The sequence below is a fragment of the Ranitomeya variabilis genome, chromosome 4 (genome assembly GCF_051348905.1).
Source record: "Ranitomeya variabilis isolate aRanVar5 chromosome 4, aRanVar5.hap1, whole genome shotgun sequence".
Taxonomy (NCBI): Eukaryota; Metazoa; Chordata; class Amphibia; order Anura; family Dendrobatidae; genus Ranitomeya; species Ranitomeya variabilis.
Genome location: NC_135235.1, coordinates 352616915 through 352637860, shown reverse-complemented (window position 1 = coordinate 352637860; position 20946 = coordinate 352616915). Strand labels below are relative to the sequence as shown.

At 43.2% G+C, this 20946-nt stretch overlaps 1 protein-coding gene across 3 annotated transcripts in view; it reads left to right on the top strand.

Annotated features, from left to right (window-relative positions):
* Positions 1 to 20946, top strand: part of RASIP1 (Ras interacting protein 1) — a 1394348-nt gene that overhangs the window by 664089 nt on the left and 709313 nt on the right. For all 3 annotated transcript variants that reach the window (XM_077250692.1, XM_077250691.1, XM_077250690.1), the window contains exon 6: positions 16671 to 16708. In XM_077250692.1, coding sequence (XP_077106807.1) covers positions 16671 to 16708 — 38 coding nt within the window. The remainder of the gene's footprint in view (positions 1 to 16670; positions 16709 to 20946) is intronic.

Below are 20946 nucleotides of genomic sequence, written 5' to 3'. Positions count from 1 at the left end.
TTGGTTTATTATCCTGCGGGTCTGGCTGGATCAGCTGCCTCGTTATTCACCAGAGAGGCTCCTATTTAGCTCTGCTTCACTTCCACTTGTTGCCGGCTGTCAATGTATTCAGTGCTATTCTGATTACTCCTGACTATCTCGTTTTCTGCCTCTTCAGGATAAGCTAAGTTCTGTTTGAATATTTTTTGCTCATCTGCCTGCAATATGATTTCTGTGTATGATGAGTCTAGTCCAGCTTGCTAATATGTGATTTCTTGTTGCTGGTAAGCTCTGGGGTATGGAGTTGCTTCCCCCGCACTGTTAGTTGGTGCGGGGGCTCGAGCAATCTCTGCGTGGATATTTTGAATAGGGTTTTTTTTATTGACCGCACAGTTCCCTTCCTATTTTCTGCTATCTAGTATTAGCGGGCCTCATTTGCTAAATCTAATTTCATCTCTGTGTTTGTGCTTTCCCCTTAACTCACCGTTAATATTTGTGGGGGGCTATTCTATATCTTTGGGGTCATTCCACTGAGGCAAGAGAGGACTTTCTTTCCCTCCAGGAATAGTCAGTTTCTCAGGCCGTGAAGAGACGTCTAGTATTTCAGGTAACGTTCCACGGCTACTTATAGTTGTTTGCGGATAGGATCAGGTTGCGGTCAATCTAGTTACCACCTCCCCAGAGCTAGTCATCTGTTCAGTTACTTCAGCTAGTCCTACCTGCGATCCTTGCCACTAGGATCATAACAACGAAGGACCTGGAACACCATTCTGACCTGCTTCATATGGGACTCCCAATCATCCGAAAAGACCAAAATATCATCCAAATATACGATCATGAATCTATCCAGATACTTTCGGAAGATGTCATGCATAAAGGACTGAAACACAGAGGGAGCATTAGAAAGGCCGAATGGCATCACCAGGTACTCAAAATGGCCCTCGGGCGTATTAAATGCTGTTTTCCATTCATCGCCCTGTTTAATACGCACGAGATTATACGCCCCTCGAAGGTCTATCTTGGTGAACCAACTAGCCCCCTTAATCCGAGAAAATAAATCAGACAGTAGAGGCAAAGGGTACTGAAATTTGACCGTGATTTTATTAAGAAGGCGGTAATCTATACAAGGTCTCAGAGAACCATCCTTCTTGGCCACAAAAAAGAACCCTGCTCCCAATGGTGACGACGACGGGCGGATATTCCCTTTCTCCAAGGACTCCTTTATATAACTCCGCATAGCGGCGTGTTCTGGCACAGACAAATTGAAAAGTCGTCCCTTAGGGAACTTGCTACCAGGAATCAAATTAATAGCACAATCACAATCCCTATGATGAGGTAGGGTACTAGACTTGGGCTCATCAAATACATCCCGGTAATCCGACAAAAACTCAGGGACTTCAGAAGGAGTGGAGGAAGAAATTGACAACAATGAAACATCCCCATGTACCCCTTGACAACCCCAACTGGACACCGACATTGATTTCCAATCCAATACTGGATTATGGACCTGCAGCCATGGCAAACCCAACACGACCACATCATGCAGATTATGCAACACCAAAAAGCGAATATCCTCCTGATGCGCAGGAGCCATGCACATGGTCAACTGGGTCCAGTACTGAGGCTTATTCTTGGTCAAAGGCGTAGCATCAATTCCCCTCAAAGGAATGGGATGCTGCAAGGGCTCCAAGAAAAAACCACAGTGCCTGGCAAACTCTAAGTCCATCAAATTCAGGGCAGCGCCTGAATCCACAAATGCCATAACAGAATAGGATGACAAAGAGCAAATCAGAGTAACGGACAAAATAAATTTAGGCTGTACAGTACCAATGGTGACAGACCTAGCGAACCGCTTAGTGCGCTTAGGACAATCAGAGATAGCATGAGTGGAGTCACCACAGTAAAAACACAGCCCATTCTGACGTCTATGTTCTTGCCGTTCAGCTCTGGTCAAAGTCCTATCACATTGCATAGGCTCAGGCCTCTGCTCAGAGGATACCGCCAAATGGTGCACAGTTTTGCACTCACGTAAGCGCCGATCGATCTGTATGGCCAAGGACATTGATTCATTCAGACCAGCAGGCATGGGGAACCCCACCATAGCATCCTTAAGGGCTTCAGAAAGACCCTTTCTGAAAATTGCTGCCAGGGCACACTCATTCCACTGGGTAAGCACAGACCACTTTCTGAACTTCTGGCAATATACCTCCGCTTCATCCTGACCCTGACACAAAGCCAGCAAAATTTTCTCTGCCTGATCCACAGAATTCGGTTCATCATAAAGCAATCCCAGCGCCAGAAAAAACGCATCTACATTACGCAATGCAGGATCTCCTGGCGCCAGGGCGAATGCCCAGTCTTGAGGGTCGCCACGCAACAAGGAAATAATGATTCTCACTTGCTGAATAGGGTCACCAGAAGAGCGGGGTTTCAGAGCAAGAAACAGTCTACAATTGTTTTTGAAATTCAGAAATTTAGATCTATCCCCAGAAAACAAATCAGGAATTGGAATTCTAGGCTCCAACATAGGATTCTGAACTACATAATCTTGAATGTTTTGTACCCTTGCAGCGAGTTGATCTACACTAGAGGACAGACCTTGAATGTCCATATCCACACCTGAGTTCTGAACCACCCAGAGTTTAAGGGGAAAAGAAAGGCAAAACACACTGCAGAAAAAAAAAAAAATGGTCTCAGAACTTCTCTTTTCCCTCTATTGAGATGCATTAACACTTTGTGGGCCAGCTGTACTGTTATGGACCTGGTGGTTAGGTGCACCAGGAATGACCTGATAGTTAAACACGGAATCGGGACGAGCTCTGGGGAAATGGGAACTCTGCTGACCGCAAACCCTACTCCTAGCAACACAACCAGAAATAGCCGTGGAGCGTGCCTGACTCTGCCTAGATGCCTCTTCACAGCCTAAGAGCTAACTACCCCTAAAGAAAGGAAACAAAGCCTCATTTGCCTCAGAGAAATTTCCCCAAAGGTAAAAGCAGCCCCCCACAAGTATTGACTGTGAGTTAAGAGGAAATCACAAACACAGGATGAAATAGGCTTTTAGCAAAGAGAGGCCAGTCTAACTAAACAGATTGAGGATAGAAAAGGGATCTTTGCGGTCAACACAACAAACTACAAAAACCACGCAGAGTGTGCAAAAAATACCCCCGCAACGACTCACGGTGCGGTGGTGCCACTCTGCACCCCCAGAGCTTCCAGCTAGCCAGGCAGTTTCATGATAGCAAGCTGGACTAGAACTTAGCAAGAAAAACCATAAGTAACAAATGAACAAGCCGGAACTTAGCTTTTGCTGGAGTAGACAGGTCCTCAGAAAGATCCAGGAGAGATCTGAACCAGTACTAGAACATTGACAGCTGGCATGGAGTAACGATCTGAGTGGAGTTAAATAGAGAATCCTAGCCTAGCCCTAAACGAGGGCAGCTGGGGAAGGAATCTCAGAACCAGCAGCTCCACTCACAGCCACCAGAGGGAGTCCAAGGACAGAACTCACCGAAGTACCATTCATGACCACTGGAGGGAGTTCGAGAATGGAATTCACAACAGATAATAAAGCGTTGTTTTTTGCCTCTTTTTTTTTACGGTGTTCACTGAAGGGGTTAACTAGTGGGACAGTTTTATAGGTCGGGTCGTTATGGACGTGTCGATAGTAAATATGTGTACTTTTATTTTTTTTTATTATTCAGATAAAGGAATGTATTTATTGGAACAATATATATATTTTTTTATTATTATTTATTTAGGATGTTTTTTTTTTTTTACACATGTAAATTATTTTTTTTTTACTTTGCCCCAGGGGGGTCATCACTGTAAAGTGACAGATCGCTGATCTGACACTTTGCTGTGCATGGTGTCAGATCAGCTATCTGACGCGCACTGCTGCAGGCTTCCCGTCGCCTGCTCTGAGCAGGCGCTGTGAAGCCACCTGCCTACAGGACCCGGATGCAGCCCCGTGGCCATTTTAGATCCGGGGCTTGCAGGGAGGAGACGCTCTGTACAAGGTGAGCACATCACCTTTTACCGATCGTCTCAGGGAAGCACGCAGGGACCCCCCTCCCTGCGCGATGCTTCCCTATACCGCGAGAACACTGCATGACCGCTCCTGGCACATATTGCCGGATGTCAGCTGCGATAGTCAGCTGACACCTGGCCGCAATCGGCCACGCTCCGCCCGTGAGCGCGGCTGATCGCGCTGGACGTACTATTCCGTCCTTGGGAAGTAGAGCCCACCCCACATGGACGGAATAGTACGTCCAATGGCAGAAAGGGGTTAATGACCTGGCAATATTTTTGCAATTCTGACCAATGTCCCTTTATGAGGTAATAACGCAAGAATGCTTCAACGGATCCTAGCGATTCTGAGGTTTTTTTTCATGACATATTGGGCTTCATGGTAGTGGTAAAGTTAGGTTAATAATTTTTGCATTTATTTGTGAAAAAAAAGGAAATATGGCGCAAATTTTGAAAATTTTGCAATTTTCAAATTTTGAATTTTTATTGTTAATTCAGAGAGTTATGTAACACAAAATAGTTAATAAGTAACATTTCCCACATGTCTATTTTACATCAGCATAGTTTTGGAAACAATTTTTTTTTTTGCTAGGAAGTTATAACGGTTAAAATTTGACCAGCAATTTCTCATTTTTACAACAAAATTTACAAAAACAATTTTTTTAGGGACCAACTCACATTTGAACTCAGTTTGAGGGGTCTATATGGCTGAAAAAACCCAAAAGAGACACCATTCTAAAAACTGCACCCCTCAAGGTGCTCAAAACCACATTCAAGAAGTTTATTAACGCTTCAGGTGTTTCACAATAGCTGAAGCAACATGGAAGGAAAAAATGAACATTTACATTTTTAGTTACAAAAATGATCATTTAGCAACAATTTTTTTTATTTTCCCAAGGGTAAAAGGAGAAACTGGACCCTGAATGTTCTTGATCAATTTGTCATGAGTACGCAGATACCCCATATGTCGGAGGGAACCACTGTTTTGACGCACGACAGGGCTCGAAAGGGAAGGAGCTCCATTTGACTTTTTGAATGAAAAATTAGCTCCAATCGTTTGCATACACCATGTCATGTTTGGAGAGCCCCTGTGTGCCTAAAGATTGGAGCTACCCCACAAGTGACCATATTTTGGAAACTAGACCACCCAAGGAACTCGGAAGCAGTGACGTTTTGGAATGGACACTTTGATGGAATGGTCTGTGACGTCATGTTGCGTTTGCAGAGCCCCTGATATGTCTAAACATTAGATACCCCCCACAAGTTACCCCATTTTGGAAACTAGACCCCTCAAGGAACTTATCTATATGTGTGTTGAGTACTTTGAACCCCCAAGTTCTTCACAGAAGTTTATAACGCAGAGCCATGAAAATAAAAAATCATTTTTATTCCTCAAAAAAATTATATTTTAGCCCACAATTTTTTATTTTCACAAGGGTAACAGTAGAAATTGGAACCCGAAAGTTGTTGTTCAGTTTGTCCTTAATACGCTGATACCCCATATGTGGGGAGAACCACTGTTTGGGCGCATGGCAGAGTTCGGAAGGGAAGTAGTGATGTTTAGGAATGCACTGTGTTTTACTTGTGTATTTACTGTGGATTTCCAGTGTTTTTTGTGCTCTAAACCTATTTCTAACCCTAATCCTAATTCTAACTCTAATTCTAACCCTAACACTAATTTCAAACCTAACCCTAATTGCAACCCTAAGCCTAATTCTAACCCTAACCCTAATTACAACCCTAACCCTAATTCTAACCCTAATTCTAACCCTAACCCTAATTGCAACCTTAAACCCTAATTCTAACCCTAACCCTAATTGCAACCCTAACCCTAGTGGAAAAATAAAAATAAATATATTTTCTCTATTTCATTATTTTCCCTACCTATGGGGGTGATAAGGGGGAGTTATTTACTATTTTTTTTAGTTTGATCACTGTGATAGGTTCTATCACAGTGACCAAAATGTACCAGGAATGAATCTGCTGGCTGGCAGATTTGGTGGACGCACTGCGTATGCGCCCGCCATTTTGGAAGATGGCGGCACACATGGAGAAGACCAAACAGAGCAAAAATGTATGCATACAAACTGGGATCACCACAGCAATTTAAGAGTTTATCAAAAAAGCATCTTTATTGAGGGAACACCACACGAAGAACATATAAAAACATTTAAAAACCCCACAATGGGACCTGGGGTAACGGGTCTATATATATAACAGGTAAATACCGTCACACAACATACAACATTGTACAGCCAATGTGAAAAAATGCCTAAATTTACAAACACCAGTGTCCTTCACATATGGACATAATATAATATGATATAATACATAAGCAACACCCCAGATAATATACCCTTATTTTAAGCCAGGCACACAATACCGTGTTCTATGGAAGAGGGTCCCAAAGGAAAGAATATAATGCATATAATATGCTTAAGAGGTGCTAAGCACCATCCGGATCCCCAGACCAATGTAATTCCTATATTCTTACCCTACCTAACAGTCAGGCAGTAACAGGGCTCCTGGCAGGGTGGTTTTAGCAAGGTTCTGGCAGGCTGTGCAGTTGTTAGTGACCCACACGTATCGACGCCTAAAGCGTCTTCCTCAAGGTCAATACAAAGTATGGCACGTTCCCTTCCTTAAATAAATCAATAATTCCCTATTATACATACCAGGTGTGCACAGCAGCGTCGGCCATGATACACCATTCTCGGCGTCTCACAGGATCTATTGCTTAAGTGCAAGGGCGCTAGTCGTCATCACACAGCGTATGTAGCCGGCGCATGCGCGCTGCACACTTCAATGTACCCGGACTTCATGTACAAGTAACCAGGCAAGCTAACAACCAACGCATATGCGCAAAACACGTCAGCGCTTAATGTATTTACTAAGGGCACAGCGTGATTGATCAACAGCCCACAGATACCAGTGCGCCTGCGCAACAGTATTTCTGAATTAAAGTGATAGATGCTCAATAATTGTGTACCACTTGATGTAAGTAGGGATGTATGTCCTCATAGTGGTCACACTTCCTGACCTCATATACATTGTTGGCAACATAGCCTGACGCACGGGAGTATAACGATACCAAGACGGACGCAAGCTCATCCTATTTACAGTGGTTTAACCAGTGACAAAACAAACTATAGATAAAGGACGTCTAGGTCCAAGTAGTAATACTCATTACAGACTATCGCAGGCGCACACACTTATGGTGATATAGATAGTGGCGCCAAAGACACGGACATATAAATATGTCAATGAGCCTAGATATATAAAATAATTGCTATTGTGGACTACAGTCTATGTGGGGTAACCCCATATAAGGTATGAACCAATGTGGCCACATGGTATGTATGCGCATACATTTTTATGGGTGGAGTAAATCTACTCCCACCTGTTAGAACAGAGGCTGACATCCTCAGCATCAGTCCCTTAAAAAGTATGTCCCTAATGTAGTTCACAAATACCTTTTCAAGCAACAAGGCTATTTACATAAGGTGCAGTATAAATATTACATCCTATCCCAGAATCCTCTAGAATAAATATAAGTAAAAAGCCCTTAAATAATATACATCTAAATACGGCACCCATTCAGACAGTTCATTATTGAAATTTACTCTTAGATAAAGAATCCCCCTCAAAATAGGAGTAACAAATTGCTAACCGGGATAACAGATAGAGAAGAGGCGTAATGCCCCACTGGGGAATAAGTTTAGTAATCTTAATGAGAGTAAAGACATAGATTCAATTGTCAACTATAAAGAACACACAAAACAGGCAATATAAGCATCAAGAATTATTCAATAGGGTAAATGTTTGTCTCGTGGGCCTCTAATCACCAGCAGGTAATACGTCTTCATTTCATTTATTGGATAAGTCACATATTCCGGTCCCCCTTGAAAGCGATGGTATATCAAATGGAATCAAATAGTCCATCCTGTTGATCTATAATGAAAAAAAGAGAAGACAAAACGTCCAAATATAAGAAAGACTTGGACTAGGCCCAATCAAATTCATACCCAGTGGAATCCACAAAGAGCACTTAGGTCACAGACCTATAGTCTTTTGTAGGAGCCTGTATATAGGAGTTCACCATTCAGGCCACCCGGTATTAGACTCTCAAGCTCGTAAATCTAATGGGACTCCTTTCTTAGTAATTCGTCTGTTAATCTGCCCCCCCTAATATTAGGGGTGACCCCCTCTAGCCCCATAACATGGAGAGACCTTGAACTACCATTGTGGAGTTCCAGGAAATGGGAAGCCACAGTGGTAATCTGTTTGCCTTTATCTTTATCACTTCTCGCTGTGGATATACTAGAGTGGTGCTGCTGCACTCTACGACGTAATTCTTGAGTTGTTTGTCCGACATAGATTTTATGGCATCCACAGATTAGGGCATAAACTAGGTTGCGAGTACGGCAATTAAAGTAAGATCTAGATTTTACCCGAAAGGGCAAAGAGGGAACAGAAATACCCGTATCGGCCAACATAAGTGGACATATAGAACAACCCCCACATGGGTAGGAGCCAAGAATGACCTTACCTGAGTGGGTTCTCGATGTAGGCCTTCTAAAATGGCTCCTGGACAAATGATCTTTCAGTTTTCTCGCTCTTCTAGCCACAATCCTTGGTCTGCTGGGGACAAGTGTCTTCAACCTCGTGTCGCTCAATAGAATTCCCCAATTCATATCCATCAGGCGACGTACGTCATCCCATTGGTTGTTAAATCTCCTAATAAGGCTCAGTTGGTCCTTGTTAGCTCTTTGTTGTGCTTTAAGGACTTCCTCCCTTGATTTCTGCCGTGAGTATTCAAATGCCCTTGAAACAACCCTACGTGGGTATCCACGCTCGTAGAAGCGATTCGTGAGCTGTCTCGATTCTTCATGGAAATCTGCTATGGTACTACAGTTCCTTCTAACCCGAAGGAACTGTCCCTTTGGGATACTGTTGCGTAGATGGTTTGGGTGGAAACTAGAGTAGTGCAGAACGTTGTTCGTTGCGGTCTTCTTCCGGAAGAGAGTGGTGTTGATCCGGTTATCTTGGACCATGATCTTCAGGTCTAAGAAATCGACCGAACTCCTAGAATAACAAGAAGTCAGTCGAATATTGCACTGGTTCGTATTGAGTTCATCGACAAACTTCTCAAGTGCCTCTGCCGTACCTGTCCACAAAACAACAATATCATCGATGAATCGGTACCACTTCAAAACATTTTGTTGAAAGTACCGATTCTTAGATACTTGAGTTTCCTCCCACCACCCCATAAAGAGATTTGCATATGGGGGCGCGCAACTAGCCCCCATAGCTGTACCAGTCACTTGTTTATAGAACACCCTATCAAAGGTAAAATAGCTCTTTTCAAGGACCATTCTGAGAAGATCCAGGATGAATGAGTCATGCCCCCTGTTCCCTGTTGTAAATTTATCCAGGAAGTAACCTATAGCCGAGATACCTAAATCATGCTTGATGTTGGTATACAATGCCTCTACGTCCATTGTGGCAAGAATAGTATCATCCGGTAATACCAGGGGGTCCAACTGTTGAATCAAGAACGATGAGTCACGTATGTATGAATCCAATTTAAGGATGATGGGCTGTAAATAAAAGTCAAGATAAATACAGGACCTCTCATAAAGCCCACCAATCCCCGAGACTATAGGTCTACCCGGTAGTTCCAACACAGACTTGTGCACTTTAGGTAACATATAGAATGTAGGAACCACCGGGTGCTCGACTGTTAAAAAGTCAAGTTCTCTCTTGTTAATGATATTCTGGGCATGAGCATTACTCAGAAGTCTATCAAGACTTGACTTAAAGATCAAAGTGGGGTCTGAAGGTAGGGCAACATAGTGCTGTTGATTGCCCAATTGTTTTTTGGCTTCCTTGCAACACATCTCTTTGGGCCACAACACTATGTTGCCCCCCTTATCAGCCTCCTTGATTTCGAAGGACTCATTAGATTTTAGCTCCTTCAGAGCCTGTCTCTCCTCCCTGGACAAATTATTATGACCGATCTTATCCAATTTTAGACTCTGAATATCTCTACTCATCTTCTCATAAAAAATTTGTATAGCAGGAAAGAGAGAAAATGACGGGGTAGCCTGTGATGGCAATCTGCCACTAAACCTGCGCTTACCTTGGTAATTTTCACTCTCTTCTAATAACTCTGTTAGGTCTCGCAGTAGTAGCCTGTCTGTCTCCGTCATATCATCCAATACTGTAGGGTTTTGATATAACAATCTAAAAGTCAGTTGTCTACAAAACAAATATAAGTCCTTCGTTAGCTCAAATTTATCAAGGGTGCTCATTGGAGAAAAGGACAGGCCACGGGACAATAAATTCCTTTCGGTATCGGAGAGACTGTAGGTGGACAGATTAATGATGTTTAACTCACCCGTGGTGCAGACTGGTGTTCTGTCTCCTCCTACCGTTTGCGGTTGTTGTAGCGGATGACCCGCTTGAAGCTCGGTGACCAATCCTTGTATCGGCCGTTCCTTTTCCTGCGGCCCATCATGCTTCCTTCTCCCCCGTCTGTGCCGCTTTCACGGTCGCTGGTATGGGTGGATAAAAAATCACTTGATACAGCCTCCTGAGACCCCTTGCCACCATCAGCATCCTGGGTTTGCTGTTTTTTCTTGCCCATCCTCCTATTACCCTGGTGTGTCCATCTAAAGGTCCTGCCCTCCGCATAATCCAGCCTGTCCCTCTTAAATTTGTCCTTTTTTCCCCTAATTATATCTTTTTCAAATCTATCTATAACTGATTTGAGATGTTCCTTGAATGGTTTAACTTTCTCTTCTTTATCAAAAGAATCCAGTTTCGCCTCTTTATCCCTAATTTCCTCCTTTAGCTTTGTCAATAAACGGTGATCATGATTAATCAAAAGATCAATTAATATGAATGAACATTGATGCAGTCCCTTTTCCCAGGTATCCCTAAATTCCGGATCAACCTCCCATGCAGGGAATATCTGGACTCGTAGGCCCCTCGGGATGAGGCTCTCTTTTTTATACTCCTCCAATGTCTTAATATTCCACCAAGTCTTAGTCAAGTTACGGTGCAAATTAACAATCTCAAAGGTCAAAGTCTCAAAACCATTATCACCCAAAACGCTTGCCCCAGGCATCATATCCTCCTGTCCGAAAATGTTCATTTCCTGGCTACGCCATGCTGCTTCCCTGGCATTTAAATCCATAATAGTCAACCATACGCCCAGACGTGCCCCCACTCAGGAAAACCAGCAAAAGAAACCGGTTATAAAGTAACAATCCCAAAAAAACGCTAATTGAGCGGGCACCATCTGCATAAGAGGTATATTTACGGGGATCACCACCTGCATACTATTGTATAAGCAAGACCAAACAGAGCAAAAATGTATACATACAAACTGGGATCACCACAGCAATTTAAGAGTTTATCAAAAAAGCATCTTTATTGAGGGAACACCACACGAAGAACATATAAAAACATTTAAAAACCCCACAATGGGACCTGGGGTAACGGGTCTATATATATAACAGGTAAATACCATCACACAACATACAACATTGTACAGCCAATGTGAAAAAATGCCTAATTTACAAACACCAGTGTCCTTCACATATGGACATAATATAATATGATATAATACATAAGCAGCACCCCAGATAATATACCCTTATTTTAAGCCAGGCACACAATACCGTGTTCTATGGAAGAGGGTCCCAAAGGAAAGACACATGGAGAAGACGGATGGACACCGGGGAGGGACACAGGGACTTGGTAGGTACGGGGGTGAGATCAGAGTGTAAAGGGAGCGGAGGGGAGAGGGGGGAGAGGAGGGCAGGACGGAAGGGAGGAAAGATGGCAGCAGCAGGTCGCCACTGTCAGTTGGTGGCGGGGGCAGATCGGGGTCTCCAGCCGTGGTCAATGATATTGCAGCATCGGCCATGGCTGGATTGTAATATTTCACCAATTTTCATTGGTGAAATATTACGATTGCTCTGATTGGCTGTTTTGCTTTCAACAGCCAATCAGAGCCTTTCACCCGATCTGCAGGAACGCAATCCTGCCATGATGCCACATAGGTGTCACAGGTCGGATAGACACCGACTTTCATGACACCTACGTGGCGTACCAGGTCGGGAAGGGGTTAATGCACCCCCATTAGGCAGTCTGTATAGTATAATGCACCCCCATGTGCAGGCAATATAGTATATTGCACCTCCATATGCAGCCTGTATAGTATATTGCACCCCATATGCAGCCTGTATAGTATATTGCACCCCATATGCAGCATTGTATAGTATATTGCACCCCCATTAGGCAGACTATATAGTATAATGCATCCCCATTAGGCAGCCTGTATAGTATAATGCACCCCCATTAGGCAGCCTGTATATTATGATGCACACCCATTAGGCAGCCTGCATAGTATAATGTACCCGATAAAGAAACCCAAAAAACAATACTCACCTTTCTTCCTCCTTGTTCCCGCGGTGCTCTGAGCACCCGCTCATCTCCTTACGGCGTGCACTGAGTACTGATGTCATCGCTACCCCCTGTCAGAGTCGGAGACGTCAGATGCTGACGGGGATGATGGGAGAAGGAGTGCAACACTCCTCTCATCAAGCTGACCCTGTGATAACGGGCACAGGGCCTACTGCTGGAACAGGGGCCGCCGCCACCTCCTCAGGGGCTGCACAGCGGCTGGGTGGCAGAGCAGGGAGATTGTGTCTCCCTGCTCTGCCGCAGAATGTAACTGTATCAGCACGCTGTGCACGCCGATACATTTACAGTTACAGTAGTGTAGCTCCGGTGAGCCCCCTCAGAGCGCGGGGCCCTGGGCCACCGCCCCCTCTGCCCCTCCCGGTAGCTACGCAACTGCTTGGAGGGCAGGTGTGTCTGTTGCCGTGCAGGAGGAACCTCCTGCATTGCAACACATTTTGGCGTGCATCTGACCCACCGGGCATCTGATCCGCCAGGCCAGGTCCCAGTGGCGACCGCTGCGACTGTGGTAATTACGCTCCTGTATGTAATATTCATTATGTATACTAGGGGCAGGTCATTGAGGGAGCAGTGACCTGTCAGAAGCTGTACAGATGAATACCTAATCAGAGCACCACATGCAGACTCCCACAGACCACCTCGGAGCATGAGCATGTCATTAACTCAAAACTGAAAATAAAGATTAAACTACAACCACAAGACGGATTTCATCAACCAAGGTATCATTGTAATCAGTATAATGGCACCGATCTGACACTGTGTGTAGGTTACTCAGCACAACAGGTTCCCTTTAGTTATGCTGTTTACATCACACGGGACACCCCGATGTCGATGTGTATCCACCGCATGGGACACACCGGGGCCAACATGTATCCACTGCATGGGACACACCGGGGCCACCGATTATCCACCACATGGGACATGCCGGGGGCGACAAGTATCCACCCCAAGGGGTACGCTGGGACTGATATATATATACATTATGTGTGTGATATTTGAGAGAAAAATTATGGGCTGTCCACACACACACACACATATATAAATATATGAAAACACACATGCACGCTCACACACACTGGAGAAGACACACACATGCACGCTCACCCACACTACAAAACACACACATTGAAAAAGATAGACACATGCACGCTCACACATATTGCAAAAGACAAACATGCACACTCAAAGATATAGGAAAATACACACACATGCATGCTCACACACATTGGAAAACACACACATGCATGCTCCCAAGTAGGATCCTACCAGGTGCGTAGGATGCAGGGACATACAGGAGGCAGAACAAGGGTTAAAAAATTCTTTATGTATTAGAACAGTAATGGTACAAGCAGGGAGGTGAGGAAAGTGAATGGAGGATAGGGGAAAGACAAATGCAATAGAATGCAACAGGTTAACTTATCAGTCTCTGTACCCTGGAGGAAGGCAACTGGAAGATCCCATGGCGGCGCCTCAGGTGGCGCGAGATGTCTCCGCTCCGGTCCTGCAGATAAGCGATGCATTTTCTCCTTGCGACGACTAATCCTCCGGGTTCTTTGGCACGTGATCTCCTGATCCGTGTGCACGGTGAGGCAGGGGTGATGGTAGGTGGCACAGAAGAAGAATCAGAGCGTTCAGTGAGCATACAGTCCAGCAGACACAGCCACAGGCACAGGCCGTTCCTCAGCAGGCACCGCAAGGATGGGAATAAGCGGTGCTTCCGTGGTGATGAGTGGACCAAAGACCTGTACTTTATCCTGGTCAATACCCTGTGACGAAGTCTCTCTGTACTGCGGGTAGGAAGCGTCAGAAGTCTGGCTAGCTGAGGGTAGAGGCACAGCTAGCGGGCGTGGGTCCGTGAACAAGGAGTTAACCATCTTACTACTCACAAGTTCGGTCCCCACCAAGTGTCCTGTCTTCTCACTCAAACTGTTATTTAAATGCAACCCGCCCCCATCAGTCAGGTGCCCTGTACTGCTTCGGTCAGTAATCTCTTCCCCCTGTAACACTGATGACAGCCCCGATGGTTCTGGCCAAGATACGCAGGAGAGACCATCAACTTAGTTCTCCTCCCTACACACACATACACACATAGGAAATCACACATACAGGCTCACACACTTGAGAAAACACACTTGCATGCTCACACACTTGAAAAAACACATGCACACTCACACACATAGGAAAACACACATGCATGCTCACACGCATAGGAAAACACACATGCATGCTCACGCATAGGAAAACACACATACCAAGGAAAGCACATATTCTCTAACCTGCCATTTTTAATTCATCATTTCCCAAATGCCCCTTCCCCCTACTTATGTCAACACAGCAAAATGCTGAGATGGGCAGCTGGAGAGGTTACCTGGAGTGTGCTGGGCAATGGACACAGAGGGCAGTTATCTCACCATTTCCTGTTGTCCTGTGCTGCTGCTCTGCACACTGATGCTCCTCCCCCTCCTGGTCCTGGCTGACAGCACATCTGAGGCAGATCTGCACAAAGAGAAGAGGAGAGGAGGATGTTGCCTACAATCACTATGTAAGTAACACACCCTCCTCTTCTTTTAGTTGTGTGTCAGGAGCTGCCCCCTCTCACCACTTTGTGCACATTGCTGAAGCCGGTTATTGCTGAAGCTCCAGCCACATGTGCACGCTGTGCGTCCCGCCTCCTGTGATGCTGCACCACCAGGTGCCTGAAAAATTAAAGGGGCCAGCAGCAGGAAAATGGGCTGGTGTCCCCCAGAGGTGGCACAGTGCGGCCCACCAGACAAATGCCCAAAAGGGCTGATTAGCAATCCAGGCCTGGTTATACCCATTATATCCTAATTTTTTCCAACAATATGAATTCTATTTCTACACTAAATATACAATTTGCCTATTCAGAGAGGAAGAGGACTAGAACTCTAGTGCCACCTATTGGAAGTAGCAATGCTAAAAGTCAATATCGACCCTTTAGTGAGCCTTGCAATATGACTTAGGATAAAAGCCAAATCAAAATCTCGATTTGCAAACACAGTGTTTCAGGGTATTTGCCCTTACCCATGCAAATTATGAGATCTGATTTGGCTAGGTGAGAGGCTTAAAACTGGGCTCTAAGGGGTAATGTTTCCCCTTGTGGAGCATGACAAGCCAGGACTAGCATGTTAGAGGGTTAAAGGGTCGATATTAAATTTTAGCATTGCTACTTCTTCCAATAGGTGGCACTAGAGTTCTAGTCCTTTTCCTCTCTGAAGAGGCAATTTGCATATTTAATTTCCCAGAGGAGCATGCATGGCGTATACAGTATGAGTCTCCTCACTCTGACATGCCAGATCTGGCTTTTCACTCTCCACAACGAGACATGTTAACCCTTATTCCACACTAGTAATTTCAGTGATTCAGACAAGTAAGAACATATGGTCTGGAAAATTCCTTCAATGCCTTTCTGTCATAGTTATTTTGTTTTTCTTTTCTTTTGCCTTTTTGAATCTGTCTTTTTATTTCTTTGCTGGCATAACCATATGAGGACTTGACTTTTGCATATTAAATGCATATCAAATAAAGTTTTCAATGGCATTATTTAATTCACCTTAGGAAAAATAATCCATGTGGAGTGAAATGTTTTAAAAAAATACAATTTCACTATGACTTACGAGTTACAACTTTAATAGCTTTTTATTACATTTAGTTAGCGGAGACACCAATTCTTTTATAACCCCTGATGACGTCATATGGCTAGCCAATCACAGTAATGCCACAACCAAGATGGCTACGGCATTATAGTGATGCACAGGCTATCCCTGCATGCTTATTGGCTGTGTAACAAGTGCCAAACATGCAGGGCGGGGATTAGAGTATGAAATCAAGCACCTCCCTATGGTCGCCAAGTAATGAGCACATTCGATCACCCAGATGTGATATCCGAGTGTGATTCAGCACGTTCGCTCATCCCTATAAATTATTTTTTCATCATTGGGGTACCATTGTAGCTCGGTGGTTAGCATCTACATTAAGTTTGTATATTCTCCCCATGTTTAGGTGGGCTCCTTCTTGGTAAACTGGTTTTCTTTTCCACCCAGAAAAACATACTGATTAGTTAGTGTGTGTATCTAAGATAAGGATTGTAGAGTTGGCACTATATAAGCAAAGTAGGAAATGTATAACACATGCATTTTTTGTGTTTACAGGAGAAGATTAAAGAGATTGGAGACAAACAACCAGAAATGTAAGTTTTGATCAATGAATGTGACAATTTACTATCTTTAGAATGACCTATACACTAAATTAGTGCACACTAATATAGTAATTAAAAAAATATTTTTTATATTGTAACATGATAAAACAATCACAAATGTTAAAAGGAGAGTTCAAGTACAGAAAAATGGAAATGGTAAGTAATTATCTAAAGCAGACATGGGCAAAGTATGGCTTCTGGCCACATCAGGCCCTTTGGCTATTCTGGTGCGGCCTGCGGCCAAGACCACCAAAGGCCTTCATGCCTTTGTGCCCCTCACCAAGAAGCCACCAACTATCCAGCATCTCACATTCACTGGTATCTACATCCTTCACATTACATATCTGTGAATAAATTGATCAAACAGGTAGCCATCAGCTCCCTCTTTCATCATTGAGCCTGAGCGTCTGAGAACTCAGCAGCCCTGATTAGGCCACTACATTACACCACATAGATACAGTATATATTATTTTGTGAAGGGACATCATTCTCCAGGACGGTTGCATGGGGACATCATTCTGCATCGGGGACTGTGAGGGGACATCATTTTGCATCATGGCTTTGTTAAGGACAACAGTTTGAGTATGGGTCTGTGTGAAGACATCATAAAATGTAAGGGGGCTGTGTGGGGACATTATTATGAGTTGAAGGCTGTGTGGGGAAATAATACTGTGTTGTGAGGCTGTGTGGGGATTTCACACTGCATAAAGGATATGTGTGGACATGTATTGGAAGTGGTTAGTCAAGGTACATGGCATGAATACCAGCAGCAGAATGATTTCTAAACTTGCTCTTGCACTGCTATGCTTTGTAACTGCGATCAGAGTGCTGAAAGTGAACATCCAATAGTGGGACTAAGAAATAAAAGTGAAAAAAAGTAAAAAAAAAAAAAAAAAAAAGAAAAGTTCACAAAATAATAATAATAATAATAAACTATATAGAACCCATAAAAAATATTTTTATGAGAAAAAAAAGTACACTTATATAGTATCGCCATGTCCAGAACGACCGACTTTAAAAATGTCACACTAGTTCACCACTTCAGCAAACATCGTAAAAAAATAAAATAAAAAATGAGGCAAAAAATGATGCTTTATCATTTTACCGCCAAACAAAAAGTGGAATAAAACGTGATAAAAAAGACGAATGTAAAGAAGAATAGTATAGCTGAAAATGCAATCTTGTTCACACAAATAACAAGCCGTCATACAGCTCCATCAAATAAAAAAGTTATAGCTCTCAGAATAAAGTGATGCAAAACAAAAGATTTTTAATATAAAATAGTTTGGTGTGTAAAAGTGCCAAAAACGAAAGAAAACTATATAAATGTGATATCGCTGCAATCGTACTAACCAGAAGAATAAAAACTCCCCCAAAAACAATTTCTGAATTGCTGGTGTTTGTTCATTCTGCCTCCCAAAAAAGAATACAAAAGCGATCAAAAAATGTGATATGCCTCAATATGGTACCAATAAAAACGTCAACAGGTCCCACGAAAAACAAGCCTTCACATGACTCTATCAGCCAAAATCTGGAAAAATTATAGCTATCTAAATATGGGGATGCGCAAAAAAAGCATCCTTTAGTGTGTGGTAGCAGCAAAACATAAAAACATAATATGAATCTGGTATCACTGTAATCAAACCAACCTGAAGAATAAAGTCATCTAATTAATTATACCACACACCAAGAATGGAGTAAAAAAAATAAAATCAATTCTTCTCCTTTTGCTGATTTTCTCAGTCTGCTTCCCAAACATCGCAGTATGGTTCGGCTCACATTTATCCTGCGCTCTGCGCTGAGCACTTACACTGAGGTTTCCGTGTAAATTTCTGAAATACGTGATTCAGACGAAACCCCTGGCAGAAGATTTCCTATAATGAGGCACATAGTGGCATTGCAGATTCCATCTTACTTGTGATCTGGCTGTCCAGACACAAAAGAAGAAGGCTGACAGCACTCACTGAGCAAGGACGTTCGTTCAGGCTCCAAGGAGCCCACTTGGAAAGAAGCAACATCAAAATCAAAAGAAAACAGCATCCAATTCCAGGTGATGAGTTTCAAAAAGTTTATCCCACTATGAGCATAAAACGTTTTAACATGTAACAGGTTTTTATCAAGGACATGATAAAGACCTCTTACAAGTTGAAATGTTGTATTTTCATGGCGGAATAAACTTTTTTCTGATGTTTGAAACTCATCACCTGGAACTGGACGCTATTTTCTTTTGATTTTGTGATCTGGAAGGGGCCGTCTTTTCAGGCGTGCATAAAAGTGCAATTGGCCACAGTTTGTGTACTTCTGGAAAGAACTGAACAGAGGCCAGACAGAGTCCAGAGTAACTCTGCTGCCACATTACAATGAATGGATCCTTCGGGGTTTTCATCTGAACCATGTCATTTGAAGACGTAGATGGAGTCCCTGATATAAATGCTCAGCGCAGGATAAATATGATCCCAAATATTAAGTAAAATGTTCCCAATAAAAGCTTCAACTAAGTTCCCCCAAAAAGCAAATCCCTACTCAGGTTCATCATCTGTCAATGGAAATATACAAGGCAAAACGGTTCTGAAAAAATGCAATGGCTCCTCATCCAAAAAAAAGAAATTCAGCAAATTCTGCACTCCCAAATCCAAATGTCCCCTCCCTTCTGAACCCCAGTGTGCCTAAACGATGTTTAGCATCTATATGTTTTGTTTGCATTTCTGTAGCGATGAGAGCAGCCTAATTTACTGGTGAATATCGCCAGAAGCATGAGCTGGGCACTACCACATACTGGGCACTACAAAGGACTGGTCACTACAATGTACTGGGTACTACAACGTAGTGTGGACTACAACTGCAGTTTGCAATTTACACTCATCAATATCCACTGCTGCTTGTTTCTGGAAAACAACCATAGAGTCACAATCATCACTACATCTGTAGATAAATTCTTAAAGGGGTATAATTTCCAAAACGGGGTCACTTGAGAGGGGTATTCTTCTCTTCTAGCAGTTCGGAGCTCTGTATATAGAGTTTGCAAACTATCTTAGGAAAATAGTGCTCCGTCCCTTCCGAGCCTGTATGGCTAAGCAGTACTGTACAGTCACTATCAACAGTAGTTGTGGGACAAATTTTGGTGCCATTTTTACCCAGTTCCCCCTGTGAAAATTTAAAATCTGGGGCTGAAAAAAAATGTTGGTGGTAAAAATGTCATTATGCTTTCTTCACTACGCAATGGTATAAAATTGTGGAAGGAATATGTGGTGTCAATATGATCAGTGCACCCCTAGATAAATTCATTGGTCATGTAGTTTGTAAAATGAGGTCACATATGGGGAGTTTCTACTGTTCTGGCACTTCAAGGGCTCTGCCAATGTGGCATGGGACCCTTAACCTATTTCAGCAAAATCTGAACTTCAATATGGCGCTTCTTCCCTACTGAGCTTTGCACTGTGCGTCAAATGTGTTTTTCAACCACATATGGGTCTATTCAGTCTATTCAGGAGCAATTGTACAGCAAATGCTGGGGCCCATTTCCCTGCTGTCCTTTGTGAAAATGAAAACATTAGGGCTAAAACAACATTTTTGTGGGAGAAAGATATATTTTTTTAAATTTCACAGATCAACGTTGTAAAATTCTGTAAGGCACCTGGGGGTTCAATGTGCTCACCACATGTTTAGTTAAATTCCTTGTGGGGTCTAGTTTCCAACATAGGGTCACTTGTAGAGGAGTTCTACAGTTTAGGCACATCAGGGGCTCTCCAAATGCGGCATGACACCTGCAGACCGTTCCATCAAAGTTTGCTTTTCAATTTGTCACTCCTTACTTTCATAGCCCTGCTGTGCACTCAGATGGTAGACTTACATCACATATGCGGTATCTGCGTACTCAGGAGAAATTGCACAACAATTTTGAGTTCTATTTTCTCCTGTTACCCTTGTGAAAATAAAAAAAATGGGGCTAAATTAACATTTTTGTGGGAAAAATTTGATATTTTATTTTGACAGCCCAAACTTATAAACTTCTGTGAAGCACGTGCGGGTTCAATGTGTTTAGCACACATCTAGATACATTCCTAATGGGTTTTAGTTCCCAAAATTGGGTAACTTGTGGGGGATTTCCATTGTTTAGGCACACCAGAGGCTCTCCAAATGCTACATGGCGTCCACTAATGATTGCAGGCAATTATGCATTCAAAAAGTTAAACTGTGCTCTGTCACGATTCACACCGTGACTGTCACCA